This window comes from Mustela nivalis (assembly GCF_964662115.1).
Source record: "Mustela nivalis genome assembly, chromosome: 14".
NCBI lineage: Eukaryota > Metazoa > Chordata > Mammalia > Carnivora > Mustelidae > Mustela > Mustela nivalis.
In genome coordinates, this window is record NC_139033.1 from 82,246,892 (window position 1) to 82,265,220 (window position 18,329).

Here is an 18,329-nt window from a genome sequence, read left to right on the forward strand (position 1 = left end):
GCTCTGTAACCAACTGAATGACCTTGATGCATGACCTCCTCTCTCTGAGCCTGAGTTTCCCCATCTGTAAAAAGGAGAAATAATTACACCATCTTGTTAGGGTTGCTGTGAGCAGGACAGCAAGACGTGAGCTAAGGCACGTGGCGAGGGCTCATAAAGGTCAGTTCATATTGGGAAGCACCCATGGATCGCCCCAGGCCAACACTTTCTTGAGCCGGTCTTGGTTACAGGCCAGTCAGTGTCCCTGTCCTAAGTTAGGGTTAGGAATACACTGGCCCACAGACCCTGATGCCACTCCTCACTGGGTTCAGATGCGGGTTTGGAGGGCACAACACGTGGTTAGACCCAGTCTGATGGGAGAGGCAGTGAAATGAATGGGTAATTTACTCATTTACAGGGATATGCCTGGGGGCTGTTCAGGCACCTGGGAGGGGCAGCTAAATCCAGGGAGGGTGGGGCTGGATGGAGAAGCTGCCCTCAAGTCGGGATAGAAGGCACTTTTTTTTTTTTTTTTAATATTTTATTTATTTATTTGTCAGAGAGAGAGAGAGAGAGCACAGGCAGAGTGGCAGGCAGAGTCAGAGGGAGAGGCAGGCTCCCTGCGGAGCAAGGAACCCGATGTGGGACTCGATCCCAGGACGCTGGGATCATGACCTGAGCCGAAGGCAGCTGCTTAACCAACTGAGCCACCCAGGCGTCCCTAGAAGGCACTTTTGAAGGACGCTGGCCAAAGGGGCAGAGTAGCGCTCCCTCCCTACCCCCCTGCCAGGAAGGCTGATTCTAGGGAAAAGGAAGTTGAGTCTGAGAATGAAAAAATCGCCTGAAGTTTCCCTGGCGATCCAGGATTCGGATTCAGCCCCCATCCCCACTCTCAGGGTGAGCAAGAGGGGCCAAGCCCTGGAGAGGGCACTCTCTAGCCAAGAGGCGTGGCCAGCGCAGTCCCCCAAGCTAAGGTCAATGTCCTAGTGGTCCAGCTAGGCGGGCATAGCCTGCCAGGTGGTCATTTACTAGAGGACTGAAGGGAGTTTACCTGCGGGTTCAGGGCACAATGAGGCACGAAAGCCTATAGCCAGGCATCAGACACCCAGGCTTTGGAGGGGGGGGGGACCTGAAAATACTGAGCATTGCAGACCAAAAGAGACCCAATGCAGACCCTCCCCACCTCCTAGTGTCCACAGTGCCACCAGTGCCCCAGGAACCCTCTGTGCCCAGGTTCCTGGAGGCTGCTCCACCTGGTTTCATAAGACCAGAGTTGGGCCAGTGTGTTCTATCTTAGGTGGAACATCCCGACCTCCTACAGGCCCCCACCCGTCCAACTTCCACTGGGTTGAGACAGGCATAGGAGGGTGTGACCAAAAAGGTGGAATGAGTGTCTCTGAGTTCTTTTTCATTATGTCCCAATATTTTGAAACCTGCACAGTGGCAAAGGACAAGAGGGGCAGGTCACCGAAAGGTAGAGGAGGGATGGATGGGCTGGAGGGGGCCCTATGGCAGGTGGGCCTTGGAAAAGGCTGGAAGGAGCCCCTTGAGCATCTTCATGCTGTTTTTGTGGCAGTTCTTTTCTCTTGCCACCGGTTCTCTCTTCTCATTTGTGAATCGCGGTAACCCATACCAATGTTGTGAGGGCCAGGAGTAGGAAACCAGGTCCCTGATGAGAAATAACTAAAAGCCGAAAGCCCTTCTTCTGTGGGAGGAGGGCTGCTGAGGTGCTGAGACTTGCCCTGACCAGAGGCCCCTGGGCAGAAGTAGACAGCCCCAGGACATGATCTGTGACCCTTGTTCCAGAACGCTTCAGGCTCTTCGGATGCTGCCCCTTTGCCCACTCCAGACTCCTCTGCCCTCTGGCCAGCTGGGCTTCCCAAGCCCCAGCCCCTCCTGGGCAGGCCTGGACAGGCTTTGGGCCTCTAGGTGGTCTGGTCAGTTGGGGAAAGGCCCCACCAGTGCAGGCCACAACCAGGCATCTGCTCTTTCCTAGCCTGCCCACCTCACTAGACCTGCATGGCGTCCCTGTGCAGGTTCTCAGTGCCCTGCTGGGAAGCAAGCTGAACCCAGAGCCATCAACCCCTGCCACCTGTGTCTTTACCAGCTTTCTTGGTCATCCTTTGGGTCCTGGCCCTGGGCTAAGTGCTCTGTACATTTGACCTGCTCAATATAACTTCCTGCCGCACCCCCAGCCCTGATGAAGGTGAAGACACTGAGGTTCAGAGAACCCTCCCAGCTGTCCACTGGAAGGCCAGGGCTTGGACCTACCTGGCCGGGTTCTGGCCCCCCAGCTGCTCCACCGCTGGTGACCCTGCCTCCTCCAGGCCACGAGGCCTTGTGCTTCTTCACTCATTCACTCAAACTTCCCATGGTCTCAAGGAAACTAGGATTTGTAGGAACAGGACCAGAAGAAGAGTTCTGAAGAGCAAGGCTTCCCTGTGGCTGGGTATCAGACTTGCCAGGCCTGATACTGATCAGGGGTGCCCAGAAAGACAAGCACTGTAGATAGGGAGGAGGGGCTCCTCAGAATGCTTTGGTGAGAGGGGACAGAAAGAACAGGGTTGGGTGGGGCCTGAATCCCACACCTGCAGGGTCAAAGAGATGTTTCTGATTACCCTGACACTGGGGCTCAGGGCCTGAGAAGACAGGTGTGGGGCCAGGCAGCTGACTCCCCAGCGAGGGCCCTGGGGAGCAACCCTTGGGGCACCCAGCCTGCCCCCTGGTGGCAGTGTCAGGAAGCTCCCGGGGACTTGGAAGCCCTTCCGGGAGAGGGGGCCCTCAGCGGCAGGTAGATACCTATTCCACCCCCCCCCCCCCCCCCGCCCGTGCCTGTGCCACTGCTCCTTAAGTTTCCCCAAGTATTCAAGCACTCATTGATTGTTCTCATGCCCCAGGGACTTTGCATCTGCAGTTGTCACTGACGAGGATCCCCTGCTTCTCACCAGCCCCAGGATCCTAGTGTCAATTTAGCAAAGACATCTTCTGCTGCTCAGGGTCAACACCTTCCTCTGTTCCAGTGGATTTAGCCCAGTGTGGAGTATGAATGCCTGGAGCCCAGCCAGAGCCCACATACAGAGGATGGTCAAAAACTGCTTGTTCGGGGCGCCTGGGTGACTCAGTCGTTAAGTGTCTGCCTTCGGCTCAGGTCATGATCCCAGGGCCCTGGGATCAAGCCCCACATCAGGCTCCCCGCTTTGCGGGAAGCCTGCTTCTCCTCTCCCACTCCCTCTGCTTGTGTTCCCTCTCTCATTGTGTCTCTTTCAGTTGAATAAAATCTTTAAAAAAACCACAACCTGCTTGTTCCTCCACTCCATGTGCATTTATTGAAGACCCACTATGAGCCAGGCAATGAATAATCCATTTGTGGAACTTGCATTCTGTCTGTAGAGATGGCTGTGGGGGCGGGACACAGACAACAGAAAAACCGTGGGCAAAACACCAGGTGTAGATCGGGCTATGGGGGGAAGTGAAGCAGGGTAGGGGCTAGCTCTCCGTAACTACAGCAGATAACTCTGCAGCTGTTGAAACAATGGGAGCAATCTCGACCAATGGTCAGGGAAGGATGCAAAGTTCACTAGAAAAATGACGGAATAATATAGTTTGCGTAACTCTCAGTGGGTTCTTACAGAATTAGAGTCATTGTCTTTAAATTTGAAAGTAGGTGGATTAACGTTTCTCTTCTCTTGCTGAACTGCTGTTGTTCTCCTGATGTGTCGAGAACATTCTTGTCCCTAGCCCTAGTACACAAAATGTTGGCTCTCCACTCCATACAATATGACTTGGCCTTGAGGAAGGACAGTTTGATGATACACGCTATACGGCTGAACTCGGAGGACCTTATGCTCAGTGACCTAAGCTAAACACAAAGAGACAAATTCCTGCATGAGTCTACTTATAGGAGATCCCTAGAGCAGTCAAATTCAGAGACACAAAGTAGATTCAAGGTTATTAGGGACTGAGGGAAAGGGTATGGGGAGTTGTTTAATGGGTACAGAATCTCAGTTTTGCAAGATGAAAAGAACTTGGGGAATTATCTGCACGACAATATGAATGTACTTCCCACTACTGAATTACACACTTAAAAATGGTCAAGGTGGGAGGTGCCCCGCTGGCTCCCCACAACTCTTGATTGCGGGATTGTGAGTTCCAGCCCTGAGTTGGGTGTAGAAGTTGCTTAAAAATAAAAATCTTTAAAAAATGGTTCTTGGGGCGCCTGGGTGGCTCAGTGGGTTAAGCCTCTGCCTTCAGCTCAGGTCATGATCCCAGGGTCCTGGGATAGAGCCCCGAGTTGGGCTCTCTGCTCAGCGGGGAACCTGCTTCCTCCTCTCTCTCTCTGCCTCTCTGTCTACTTGTGATCTCTATCTGTCAAATAAATAAAATCTTAAAAAATTAATAAAAATTAAAAAATAAATAAAATAAAAATTGGTTGTTGGCGCCTGGGTGGCTCAGTCAGCTAAAGCGTCTGCCTTCCGCTTAGGTCATGATCCCAGGGTCACAGGATTCAGCCCTACATCGGGCTCCTTGCTTAGCAGAGAGCCTGCTTTTTGCTCCTACTCTGTCCCTCCCCACTGCTCATACTCTCTTTCTTTCAAAGAAATAATAAAATAAAATCTTTAAAGAAAATGGTTGAGGGGTGCTTGGGTGGCTCAGTTGTTAAATGTCTGCCTTCGGCTTGGGTCATGGTCCCAGGGTCCAGGGATCAAGCCCCACATCAGGCTCCTTGCTCAATGGGAAGCCTGCTTCTCTATCTCCCACTCCCCCTGCTTGTGTTCTCTCTCTCGCTGTGTGTCTCTCTCTCTGTCAAATACATAAATAAAATCTTAGGATAAAAAATTTAAAAATGGTTGAGTAAGAAAGAGTTTCTTCCCAGGCTTAGGCCAGAGACCTTCCCCTCGCAAGTGGTGTGTATGCACACCACAGCTGCTGAACTAGTCCCTGTATTTTGTGAGGATAAGGTGGCACCCCCACACACACACACATGGTCTGTTCCTTTCCAGTTCCTGCCTTCAGCCTCAAGGCCAGCTTGTTGGAACCCTTTGGACCCAATTCCCCAAGGAAACTACTAGTGGCTCCAATCCTTCTGCCTACCCGGGGAATGCTTCTAGTCATTTCTTCCTGCACCCAGGAAGGCAGTGCCCTTCCTTTGACATTATCGTTGGACTCAGGAAAACAAAGGAATGTCAGACAGAAGCAGAGTTGGATAAAGACCACCTTTCACTCCCAATCTCCCAGAGGGGAAGCCCAGAGGCTGTGGGAAGCAGCAGCCCTACAGCCGGGTGTCCTGACACAAGGGGCACCCCCTGAGCCTCAGAGGCTCTTCTGTAAGATGGGGGAAATATGGAAATGCCCTCCCAGGGAGACACACTGGGGAAAGGGGACAGTTACTAATGCCATGTAGGGTGGGATCCCCAGTCGGGAGATGCTGATCCCAACCACCACAAAGGCTGACACCCAGGGACACAGGCCACGTGCAGGAAAGCCTATGGGGAACACCAGCCTCACTGAGCCTGTGGTGGGGCCCTGCTTCTTCTGCATGGCTCTTAAAACCCTAAGCTGAGTTCCCCCTAAAGAGGAAGGAGGTGCCCTCCCCAGCTGGGAACGCATGTCTGCAGCCATTGCAAGATCCTCTAGACAGAAGTAGGGGGCAGGGGGCGCAACAGATAGGTTTGTATTTCCCTTGGTTGTGCTTTTACTTCTAAAGTATTCTTTTTCTTTTTTTCTATGAACATTTTAATGAGGGGTTTAACATAAGATAGAAAAATAACATTCTGGTCACTTTTTCTTGTTGTTTTTTTTTAAGAGGCAGGCTTTTCTTGAGACTGTCATACAAGGCAATGGATGAGGAAACTCTAAAGAAACTTCTAGAGAAAATGTACACTGAGCACAGAAAAAGGCACTTCTCCAAACACCGTCATGGTCACTGACAACTCCAAAGTAGCCTATTGGGCTCTCATGGGCTGTTTGTTCTGTTTTCTTTGGGGAACAGCTTAGTTCAGACTTAAGCCCTGCTCCTCGCAGAGGCTAGGGGACACCTCAGGACTGCCATCAGTTTCCCATGGTGACGCCTGGAGCAAGTGATGCTCACGGAGGTGAAGAGGGGTGCTGGAGGTAGGGTCCCAGAGCTTGCTTCTCCTCTGGTGGGGTGTGGGTGGCTAGAGGCCACTACCCCGGTGGGAGCTTTGCTCACTCCCCATGGAGGGAAAGGTGATCCAGCAGGTGGGCTGGGACCAGACCCCTGTGACCACCTGACTCCCCATAATAGAATCCCTTGTCATCCACAGGCCCGTAGACTGTGACCACATCCCCTGCCCTTAGCGACAGCTTGTCCTTCACCTGGCCCCCTGCTCGCCCATCCTTGGGGTCATAGTCCAAAGCTGCCATCATGGTTGTTGGGGTCCACAGTGATGACATCCTGGGGTTCCCTTGGGGCATAGGAAAGGAGCTCTGGGGGCTGGTGAGCCCCCCAAAGTCATCAAAGGGGGCCATAGGGGGGAGGTACCCTTGCACTGGCAAATGCCACTTGCCATCAGTCTGCTCTGTGCCCACCTTCACCTCAGCCACCAGGTGCCCAGGTATGGTGCCCACTTGCCCATTACACTCGCCATGGTAGAAGCCGCAGGGGTCCTGAGATCCCCACACTCTCAGCAACTGCCCTTTCTGGAAGGCCAGCTCCTCCTCTGCAACCTCGGGGTTGGCAGACATCACCAGGGGGTTGTAATCAAAGAGGGCCACAAAGACCCTGACCAGAGTGTCCCCCCCAGTCCCCAGTGGGGAGGGGCCACCCCTAGGCATCTTCATGACCTTGCTGGATGGAGCTGGACAAAGTGCTGGGCTTGGCTCCCGGAGCTGGCACATTCTCTTGCCTCCCAGAGCCTGACCTCTCCCATTCTGGGTCCTAAACTCCCTTCTCTGCTCTCGCCTCCTCGTGCCCCAGGGACTGAAGCACATGGCCTCCTCCTCCTGCATGACATCCTGAATGTCATGGAAGTCAGACACATACGGTTGGCTGGCATCCAGCCGGAGAGGGACGAGCACTTGGGTATCTTGCTTTTGCCTAAGGACCTTCTCAAGGGCAGACTTTTCCTGATATATTTCTTTGTTGAGCCCACGCTCTGGGAAAAGATGGATGACTCCCGAAGCAGGGCTCTGTCTAGGGCCCATGTGACAATAGCGGTCTTCTCCCCTCAACTGGCCAATGGGCAGAGGGGGTCTGTGGTTCGGGGAGCTCTGCTGGAAGAGCAGGTCCTTTCTGCAGACTTCCTGGGTCTCTGGAGGCCCCTGGGCTTGGCGGCTGCACCCTGCACTGGCACATTCTTTTTCTGGATCCAGGTTGGGCATCGGAGACTGTCTCCTTGGGGGTTCTTCAGAGAAGGCTTCTAGAAACTCGGCCTGGGACTCCCCACAGCTTCCAGGAGCGTGAGGGCTGACTGTGGCACTCAGGGGAGCCAGGGTCAGCCTCTGAGAACAGACAGGGACAGTGACTCTGCAGGTAGATGGGTCACCACATGGGTGGCTAAAGGAAGAAGTCTCTGGCAACTGGTGGCAGGTGAAACAGTCATGAGGGATCTGGGCTGGCACCGAATCCAGGGACTCACCACAAAGCGACATGGTTCTTACAGACACACTCTGGCACAGCAGGGGCTGCTGGAGCTGGGAATATTCCAACAGGGTGCTCCCAGCGGTGGCATCGGTGACCTCTGCAACCTTGAGCCCATCAGCATAGATGGCGTAGCCAGTGACCTGGACTCCATTGGATGACCCAGCAGAGTCAATGGTTACGGGGAGCCAGCTGACCAACAGGAGGCCTGGGGAGGCATGGCGCTCCACCAGCACATCCAGGGGAGGGTCAGGGGGTCCCGCCAGGGGCGTTTTGAAGGTGATGGTAGAGGACGATGTCTTCCAGTGCACCTGCAACGAGTCCCACGGCAGCCGCACCTCCACCCATGCCCGGTACCGCGTGCCAGGCAGCAGGCCATGGAAGGTATAGCTGCTCACGCCTGCTGGGGTCAGGGCGTGCTCTTGGCCATTGAGATACACCATGTGGAGGTGGCTGCTGCTGCCGTAGACCCAGGCGATCTTGGCCGATGTTGCGGCAACACTTTGCAGGTGGAGTTGCATGGGGGCCATGCACAGAGCCCCTGTGGCCCCTAGAAAGGGTCTGGAGAAGCCCTTCTCTTTCATACACTGCAGCGCACCCAGCCAGCTGTCTTCTGTGTTGCCATCTGCGATCTCTGCTGCCCCCTCTGTCTTGGGGGCTACCCCCACCATAAGGCACGGCCCCTTGTCCATAGCCCCCTGGGCTTTCCCAGGCAAGAAGCTGTGACCAGTGTCTTCCGTCAAACCTTTGCTCTGTCCAGGTGGGAGCCGAATGGGGCCAAAGTCAGGGGATTTGAGGGGCAGGCAGTCCAGGATGTCACTGTCTGGAATCTGCTCCACTAGGTTGGATGGCACCAGCCCTCGTCGGCCATCCTCAAGCTCCCCTTCATAAAAGCCGTCTTCATCCATGTCCCCAAAGATATAGACATAATCCCCAGCTGTAAGGGGTAGCTCACTCTCAGGGTGCTCATTAGGGCCCTTAAAAGGATTGTAGCTGTACCGAGCCAGGAATATCTTGAGCTTGGGGGGCAGGCGGGCCTCTGACCCCCCCACTTCCAAGGTGGAAGACATACTGTCAGGCTCCAGATCCTCCATCTCGCTGGCGGTGTCCATATCCAGAGTAGGACAAGATGGCACTGTGGCCCATGCGGACTCCACCTCAGACGAAGAGTTCGACTGGGAGCTAGTCTTCTTGGCCTGGTACCTGGAGTCTAGAGGCGGACTGGCTAGGACTCTGTCAGGCATCTGAGGGGCACTGGCTGGCTCCCTGATGGCAACTGGACTTCCCGGCCGAGAAGCTTCTTGATTCTCCCGCTTGTCTCTGCTGGGCTCTGAAGATGCTTGGTCTGGAGGATCCGGCTGGAACTTGGTCCTTCCAGGGTCTCTAACTTGAGACTCGGGGACTTGGGGGGCCTCCTGGGGTTCGGGGGGAGGGTGATCAGGCTGACACTGAAGCGCTAGCATCTCCTCGCGAGCAGCCTGGAGATCGTGCAAGGCCTTCCGCAGGTCGTGTTGCAGCTGTTGCTGCCGGTCCTGTCCGCGGGCCGCCTGCTGCAGCAGCTGCTCTGCCAGCATGCCGGCGGCGTCGCGCTCCTGGCACGCGCGGTCCAGCTGCCCGCGCACGTCGTCGTTTTCCGCCGCCACCTTCTGCGTCCAGTCTGCCTGGGCCTGCAACCGCGCATTCTCCTGGGTCAGCCAGGCTCCCTCGCGTAGCGCCGCCTGCAGCTGCGCCTCAGCCTCGTCACCGCGCCGCCGCGCTGCCGCCGCCTGGGCGCTCAGCTCCTCGCACTCCCGCCTCCGCGCGCCCAGCTCGAGTTCCAGGGCCTGCACCTGGCGCCGCGCCTCCTCGCTGGGTGCGCCCTGGCCGTCCGCCTCCACTCGGGCGCTGCCGCTGGCCTGCTGGCGTGTCAACTGTCTCTGCAGGCGCAGCACCTCCCGCTGGGACTCGCGCTGTAGCCGGTCCAACTCACTGATGTCGAGCCACTGGGCTTGGACTTGGGCTTGGGCGGCACCCCCGCCAGGGTGCAGGACGCTGCCGAAGCCCGAGGCAACGCGCGCCTGCAGCAAGTGGCACTCCTGCCTCAGCTCTTCGATCTGCTTGTCCTTGGCCAGCAGCGCGCTCGCCTGCTCGGACAAGTCCCGGGCGCGCTGGCGGGAAAAGGCCTGGCACAGCTCCAAACTGGCGCGGCTGTCGCCCGGCACAGGCGCGCTCACAGCCCGCAGGTTGGTTTCTTGCAGCTTTCGGGCTCGGTCCTCCAGGCGCCGCGCGAGGCCTGTAAGCTTCGCGTGCTTCACCTTGAGCCGCTTCACCTTCTCGTCGGACTTGTCCTGGAAGCCTGCGCGTCGCAGCTGCGTGTTCTCCTCCCGCAGGCCAGAGCAGCGGCGCGCCACCGCGCGCAACGCCTTGGACAGTTCCGAGTTCTGCTTCACCAGCTCCTGGTAGTCCAGACCCGGCGAAGAAGGGGTTAGAGCTTCGCAGGGCTGGCTCCTGGGATCTTCTGGCGGATCGCTAGGTCTTCGGTGCTCCGATGGCGGTGGTGGTGGAGGCGGTGGCGGAGGCGGTGGCGGCGGCGGCGGCGCAGGGGCACTCGGCGAGCCTAAGACGGAGGCGTCTGGCGAAGAGGCCCGCTCCTCGGATTCGGGGGCCTTGGGGCAACCGAGGGTGCTGTCGAGAGAGCGGGAACGCGCTGGTGGCAAGGAATCGAGAGAGCTGGCGCGCGTGTGGAGCAGGCTGTTTGAGGAGTTGGAGCGCCTGGCCCGCACCACGTCTAGGGAGCGGGAGCGCAGGCGGACGCCCCCAGTCAGGCTGTCAGCATTCAGGGATTCGAGTCTACACATGGACTTTGGGGGCCCGTCGGAGTCGGCGACGGTATCGCCGGGCGGCCCTTCCGAAGAATGCACGGCTTGGGGGTCGGGGGAGCCGGGCAAAGCGGGATGCCAGCGGAAGTGCTCCAGGATGTACTTGAGGAAGAGCTGGCGCTCCACGTCGAGCGCCGCCTGCAGGTGTCGGATGCGCGAAGCCTGCTCGCCGTCGGTTTCCCAGCGAAGCTGCGCCAGCACTTCCTGCAGGCGACAGCGGCACTGAGCAGCGGCGACCTCGGGCGCCCCCGCGCGGCCGCAGTAGCCCCGGTTCACCAACTCCTCGGCCAGCTGGCGCTGCAGCTCCCGGGCCTGGCGCATGACGCCGTCGCGCTCGCTGTGCAGCAGCTGCCGCAGCTGCCGCATCTCGGCCTCCTTCCAGCGCAGCAGCTGCCGGATCTCGGCCTCACGCTCCCGCAGCACTTCCTCCTGCAGCTGCCGCAACTCCCGACCGCGCTGAGCCTCCCACTTGGAGCGCAGATGGTCAACCAGCTGCTGCCGCTCCCGCTCGGCCGCCTCCCGCAGCTGGCGCGCCTGGGACGCGAAACGCTGCCTCTCCGCCCGCCCGCGCGCCCGCTCGGTCTCCAGCTCGGCCCGCAGCTTCTCCAGCTCCCGCCTTTGCTCCTCCAGCACCACCGCAGACGGACCTGGACTACCCGGCTTCTTCGGTGTCGCGCGGCCGCCGCCCGAAGGGCTGGGCGAGTCTTTGGTCATGGTGGCCAAGGCCCGGCCAGACGCCTGACCTCGTCTGGCCCAGGCCGCTGCTAGCCAACGGCCACCGCCCCCGCTGCGGCCAACCGCCCCGCGCGCCCCTTCCGGCGATCCTGGGGGTCTCCGCGCGCCCCTTCCGCCCCTCAGCGCCTCAGTGCCTTCCCCAACCCTCTGCTGCGGGTGTACTAGCCTGACCTCCTCTCCCGGCTGCCTGCGCAGGGCTTGGGCTCCAAACACCCTTGCTCAACTCAGTCCATGTCCTTTCTGGGATGCCCAGGGGTCTCTCTGATCCCAGGCCCTTCCGTTTTTCTGGTGTCATGTCCTTTGTGACTCACCGGGCATACTCTCCCAGGCACTGTGCAATACCTTTCAGGCCAACTTGTACCGGGGCGAGCCCACACCACTGCTCTGGACCGGGAAGGAAGAACTCCATGTGTGGGTCAAGGATGGGGTGTGAGCAGTTCCTGCCTAGCCCTGGCACGGGTTCAGGTGGCCTGTTTGGTCTAAGTGTCTGGGAGCCACAACAGAACACCCCCAAACTTAGAGTTGAGCCCTGAACACCTATGAGGGGAGGGTGCGGTCTTGTGACCGCATCCCCAAATTGCCTACCTTTCCAATGATCCCAGAGGAGCTGAGCAGTTGGATGCATTATCTATTTAAACTTACCATGCCCATTTTACAGATGAGAAGTATTATTAAAGATTTTATTTATTTATTTGACAGAGAGGTAGAGAGAGAGCACAAGTAGGCAGAGCGTCAGGCAGAGGGAGAAGGAGAAGCAGACTCTCCCCTGAGCAGGGAGCCCGATGCAGAGCTTAATCCCAGGACCCTGGGATGATGACCTGAGCCAAAGGCAGACACCTGGAGAAGTTTTCTTTTGTTTGTTTTAAGATTGTATTTATTTATTTGACACACAGAGAGAGAAATCACAAATAGGCAGAGAGGCAGGTGGGGGTGGGGGGGGGAGCAGGCTCCCTGCAGAGCAGAGACCCTGAGATCATGACCTGAGCTGAAGGCAGAGGCTTAACCCACTGAGCCTCCCAGGCAGCCCCTCCTTTATTTTAAACACAAATGAAAAGTCTTTGGCACATAGTCTGGGCATGGTGCCAACTGAGAAAAAGGAGAAGGCCTCCTTGGAGAACCAAAGCCCTTGCCTATGTTTTCTTGGTTCACTTTTATGATCACCTTGCAAGGATTCTCTGAGAGATAAGGACCTCTTCACGGTCCCACTGCCCAGAAGTAGCTTAGTGGGGAGTCAGACTTGGAAAACCCTGCCTCCAGAGTCCGTTGGCACTCTGACTCCATCTGCCTAATCTTAGGGTTGTAGCTTCAAAGGGCACTCCCCAGTCTTTCTTTCAGGGGAGGGTTTCACACTTTGCAGAAAGAGAGAGGATCAGTGGAATCCAGAGTGGGGAGCTGGCCAGGGAGGGAGATGAGAACATGGGCACACCACTGGGGCCCAGCCCACCCTTTGTTTGGCCCAGGAGTGCTCAGGGCTTCCTGCTTCTCCAAAAGGTAAGTCACAGACCTTTATGGGACCATCTGTTTCCCAGCACCATCTCCCTGAGGGCAGCAAGGCCAGAGAATTTCCGTGGCTCTCCCAAGGGGCCATATTGTCAGACGGTTAGAATCTGTGTGCCTCTGGAGGCAAACAGTCCTTCAGCTTCTTGTGCCATTTCCATGTCCTTATCTGTTAAATGGGCTAATATTGCAGCTCCCTTCTGTGTTGTGTGACCTCCCGGAGTTCCCTGACCTCTCTGAGCATCCATTTCTCCAGTTTGTGAGGTTTCACTAAGGTGAGAGCACACAGTGCCCAGAACAGAGCAAGGCTCTGGTTGGCAGTTCACTGATTTTATTTTTAAAAGATTTTCTTCCTTCCTTCCTTCCTTCCTTCCTTCCTTCCTTTCTTTCTTTGTCAGAGAGCGAGAACAAGTGGGGGAGCAGCAGGCAGTGGGAAAAGCAGGCTTCCTGCTGTGCAAGGAGCCCGATGCAGGACTCAATCTCAGGACTCTGGGATCAGGGCTTGAGCAGAAGGCAGATGCTTAACTGACTGAGCCACCCAGGCGTCCCAGCTCATGATTTTTAATCCCCACCCCTTTTTTTACAGCTAGAGGAGCTGAGGTCAGCAAGCAAAGATCTGACTGAAGTCACTCAGGGCGGCTGTGGTAGAGACAACATGAGGTACCCTTTGTGTGCTCTGGGACTCACTCTGGATTCCTCATGGCAGATGGGAAGCCTCAGAGACCTGGGTGTCCATCCAGGTTCTGCCCCTCTTTGGCTGAGTGACCATGGCTGATTACTTCGCTTCTGGCTTCCACACGATGGATGTATTGATAACACTGGCCTTCCGTGGTTAGACAGAGAGAGAGAGACACCGGGATGCTGTCTATCTGCTGATGGCCAGATGTGCAAGAGGGGCTGTGTCAAGGTCCGTGTAAGTTCTCATCTTCCCATCCAGGGCTTGGCCTAGACTCTCCAAGCTTCTTCCAGTAATCTAAAGGATCCCCCTGCCTCAAAGGCTTCTGGGCCTTCACATATGTTGCTTCCCCCTGCCTGGGATGCCTACATTGCCTGACACAAAAATAACAACACCCCCTGCAGACCAGGAACCTATTATGTGCCAGGCTTCATGCTAAATGCCTTCCATTCATTATTTACACTGTCCATTTTGCAGATGAGAAGTCTCAAGTCTCTGAGGAGCAAGAGATTTTGTCCACTTACCTAGTGCTAACCTTGTCTTGTCATTTAGCCTCAGCTTTGCAGTTCCTCCTCCAGGAAGCCTTCCCTGACTCTCTGGGCTGGGTCTGGTCCCCTAAGAAGTCTGTAGCCCTAATGGCCCTACCAGGCACCCCTCTATTTGGAATAGGGATGTATCTGGTATATATCAGTGTCCCTGCCCAGAGTGGTTTTGGGGGAAGGAATAAGTGAAAAGTCCCTCCCCAGAAAGGAGGGATAGGGACCCAGAGAGAGGCAAGCAGGAAGGACACAAAGGGCACTATCCAACCAGGCCACCCAGACTGCCTACCTCCCACATTCGTGTACCACCTGGTGTCAAGGGCTGAAGCCTCAGGCTCTGGGCTGCCTATCAGGGCCTTGGGCAGACACCTTAGGCTGGAGTGAGGGTCAGGCCTCGGTAGAGATGTTGGCAGGATCTAAAGATGTGTATCTAACACACATACATACACACACTCAAGGACTCTTTAGGCCTGGCCCCTGCGGGGCTGGGGAGCTCAGGAGCCCTACTTAAGTCTGGCTCCTCCCTATTCTTCCTGTCCCAGCACATCAATACCTTGCTATTTCACATCTAGACCTTGATGTTGTGGTCACATTAGAGTCCCCCTTTGCTTCTCTTTGTCTATGGTGTCTGTGGCTTCTCTGTCTATGTTTCAGTCCCTCTCACACAGTCATTTCCCCCAAGTAGGTGGGCAGGTGACCTTGGCTCCATCTTCCAGGGGAGAGAGAGGCTCAGAGACGGCACAGGTCGTGTTCTTCAGTACGTGGCTCTGTGGGCTCTGCCTTCTCTGCTGTACTCACGTTCTTCAGATCCTGTTCCCCTAAACCACTGGTGTGCCATGGGAGATTGATGGCTTCAGGCAATGCTATGTACCAGGATCACAGAGAACTGTGACTCCAGATGTTTTCCGGGAGTGATGCAGGGGCTGGAGTGATGCAGGGATGGCCTAAGCCTTGAACGAAGGCCCTGGATGTGGTAGCCACAGGGAGAGTATGTTCATGGAATCCTCACTGCAGCTCTCTCTGTTGGACAGAAGAGAGCCCGAGGCCTGGTGGGAGCAGGTGGCTTGCCAGGGGACGTGGGCAGCTGCGGCAGAGCTAGGTTGTCACTTCTGGGCAGTGGGTGGAACTCCGCAGCCTAGATTTCTGCTGCAGTGTCTAGAGGAACCTGCAACCATCAGAGGAGGAGGGCAGGATGCTGCCAAGGAAGAGGACCTTGGGGTGAGTCTCTGGGAACCCCACAGTCACCATCCAGCAGCTGCTGGGGCTGGCACCACCTGTGGCATGTCAGAGGCGTTCTGGAATGTAGGTTGAGTGGATAAGCAAACCAGGGCTTCCCCAATGCCAGACTTCTGCCACCCCCACACTCATCATGTTGTGCCATGATTGTTAATGACCTGCCCATCACTCCCATCAACTCTGAGCTCAGGGAGGGCACAGACCATGTAGATGCATTCTCTGGGTCTCGCTTTCTTGCCTATAATATGAAAGAGGTGGATTACGTGGGTGGCTTTCAAACTGGGTTCCTTAAGGCCTCAGGGTTCCTGAGAAATATTGTAGGATTTTTGGGAGTGGGAGAATGTGCCTGGAGTAAAGGAGAAATACTGCTTCTACCAGCTTTAACAGAGCATGTACACCTGTTAGTGTCATTTTTTTTTTTTAAGATTTTCTTCATTTATTTGACAGAGAAAGAGGCAAGCAGAAGGAGAGGGAGAAGCAGGCTCCCCGCTGAGCAAGGAGCTGGACATGGGTGGGGCTTTATCCCAGGGCCTTGGACTCCTGACCTGAGCCGAAGGCAGAAACTTAATGAACTGAGCCACGCAGGCACTCCTTTTAGTGTCATTCTTTAGCTTTTAAGGAAGACTTTGGCTTAATAAAGAGGTATGCCACTAGAAACGAGTTTGGAAACCTCTGGTTAGAGACCCTCCTATTACATGCAAACACACAATGCCCTGACACTCAGTAATTCCACTGACCCTGAGAGAAGGCACCTGTGCTCCTCACGTCTTGGTTCACCCCACATCACCAGCCTTATGCTCCATGCTGCCTCTCTCCCCAGCACCAGTCTGTGACCTTTGGTCCATGCCGGCATGGGGTATGCGATCCTGGGCAATCTGGTTCTCATCCTCTCCCAGCCTGGCGTAGCCCTATTTTAGTTCTGTGGCACATGCCTGGAGCTCTTGCCTGGCCTTAGTGAGAGGCAAAAACTCCATCCAGAGAGCCAACCCACTGAAAGATTTTTTAAAAAATGATTTTATTTATTTTAGAGAGAGACAGAGAGAGCACAAGAGTGTGGTGTGGCAGAGGGAGAGGGAGAAGCAGACTCCCGGCTGAGTATGGAGCCCAATGTTGGGCTCCATCCCAGGACACTAAGATTAAAACTTGAAGGGGTGCCTGGGTGGCTCAGTGGGTTAAGCCTCTGCCTTCAGCTCAGGTCATGATCTCAGGGTGCTGGGATTGAGTCCCGCATCAGGCTCTCTGCTCAGCAGGGAGCCTGCTTCTCCTCCTTCTCGTTCTGCCTGCCTCTCTGCCTACTTGTGATCTCTCTCTCTCTCTCTCTGTGTCAAATAAATACATAAAATCTTTTAAAAAATTATAATAAAAAAAAGATTAAGACTTGAACCAAAATCAAGAGTCAAATGATTAACGGATTGAGCCACCCAGGCACCCCCTACGGGAGGAGCTTTAAGCTTCCGAACAGACCTGTTTAGCCATGGGGAATACCTTTGGTCAGTCATTTGGCTATTGCTCTAGGTCACGGACAGTCCTTTTTTTTTTTTTTTTAAGATTGATTTATTTAGGACACCTGAGTGGCTCAGTAAGGAGCCTGCTTTTCCCTCTCTCTGTCTGCTGCTCCCCCTACTTGTGCTCACTCTCACTCTCTCTGTCAAATAAATAAATAAAATCTTTTAAAAAAGAAGAAGAAAGATAGGGATGCCTGGGTGGCTCATTCAGTTAAGCGTCTGCCTTTGGCTCAGGTCATGATCCCAGGGTTCTGGGATGGAGTCCCACATCGGGCTCCCAGAGCAGGGAGCCTGCTTCTCCCTCTGCCTTTTACTCTCCCTGCTTGTGTGCTCTCTCTCTCTCTCTCTGACAAATAAATCAGCATGAGAGTGAGCATGAGAGTGGCGGGAGGGGCAGAGGGAGAGGGAGAGACCGAATCTTAAGCAAATTCCCTGCTGAGTACAGAGCTCAATGCAGAGTTCGATCTCACGACTCCATCATGACCTGAGCCAAAAATCAAGAATCGAAAGCCAACTGACTAAGCCACCCAGGCACCCCAAAGGGACAGTCCTTCACCAACTGTTTGTTGAGTACCAATCTAGTTAGGGCAAGGTGGCAGGGAAGCATGTGAATTTCCTTACTCGCTAAGCACAGAGAACCCCCAGTGGGATTTGTGAAGGGAGGATGGAAGGAAAGTAGGAGGTTGGGAAGGAGGATAGAAGGGAAAGAAGGAGCCCTTTAGGTGAGTTGAGCCTCCCAGACCTTGGCTTCCCCCTCACAGTCAAAGCGCAGACTTGGGCTTGATGCTCTGACCAGCTGAGTGGCTGAAAAGCTGATTGACCCTTTGAGCCTCAGTTTTTTCCTTTGTAAATGGGGCTGATAACAGTTCTGCCCTCAAAGGGCTGTTGGGGGAGTTAATAGAAAACACTTGTGCATTTGTACTCATGGGAACCCAGCACACAGCAGGCTGTCAGGTCAACCAAGTGAGCCAGCATGGTAAGCTGAGTCTTCAAGAATGGTTAGCACTAGGGGCACCTGGGTGGCTCAGTGGGTTAGAGCCTCTGCCTTCAGCTCAGGTCATGATCCCAGGGTCCTGGGATCGGAGCCCCGCATCGGGCTCTCTGCTCAGTGGGGAGCCTGCTTTCTCCTCTCTCTCTGCCTGCCTCTCTGCCTACTTGTGATCTCTGTCTGTCAAATAAATAAATAAAATCTTTAAAAAAAAAAAAAAAGAATGGTTAGCCCTTGGGATGCCTTGGTCGCTCAGTCGGACTCTTTTTTTTTTTTTTTTTTTAAAGATTTTATTTATTTATTTGACAGAGAGAAATCACAAGTAGATAGAGAGGCAGGCAGAGAGAGAGAGGGAAGCAGGCTCTCCGCTGAGCAGAGAGCCCGATGCGGGACTCGATCCCAGGACTCTGAGATCATGACCTGAGCCAAAGGCAGCGGCTTAACCCACTGAGCCACCCAGGCGCCCCTCAGTCGGACTCTTGATCTCAGCTCAGGTCTTGATCTCTGGGTTGTGAGTTCAAGTCCCATGTTGGACTCTCTGCTGGGTATGGAGCCAACTTTAAAAAAAGAAGAGAGGGGGGAGGGGGAATGGGAATGGAGGGAGGAAGGGGAAGGGGAATGGAGGGAGGAAGGGGAATGGAGGGAGGAAGGGGAATGGAGGGAGGAAGGGGAATGGAGGGAGGAAGGGGAATGGAGGAGGAAGGGGAATGGAGGGA

The 18,329-nt window shown here is 55.2% G+C and overlaps 1 protein-coding gene across 1 annotated transcript; it reads right to left on the reverse strand.

Annotated features, from left to right (window-relative positions):
- Positions 1–5,758: 5,758 nt before the first annotated feature.
- On the reverse strand, positions 5,759–11,419 carry LOC309847430 (RIMS-binding protein 3A-like). Its single transcript, XM_082697664.1, has one exon. The coding sequence runs from the start codon at positions 11,149–11,151 to the stop codon at positions 6,166–6,168; it is 4,986 nt and encodes a 1,661-aa protein (XP_082553790.1). The 5' UTR covers positions 11,152–11,419; the 3' UTR covers positions 5,759–6,165.
- Positions 11,420–18,329: the final 6,910 nt, after the last annotated feature.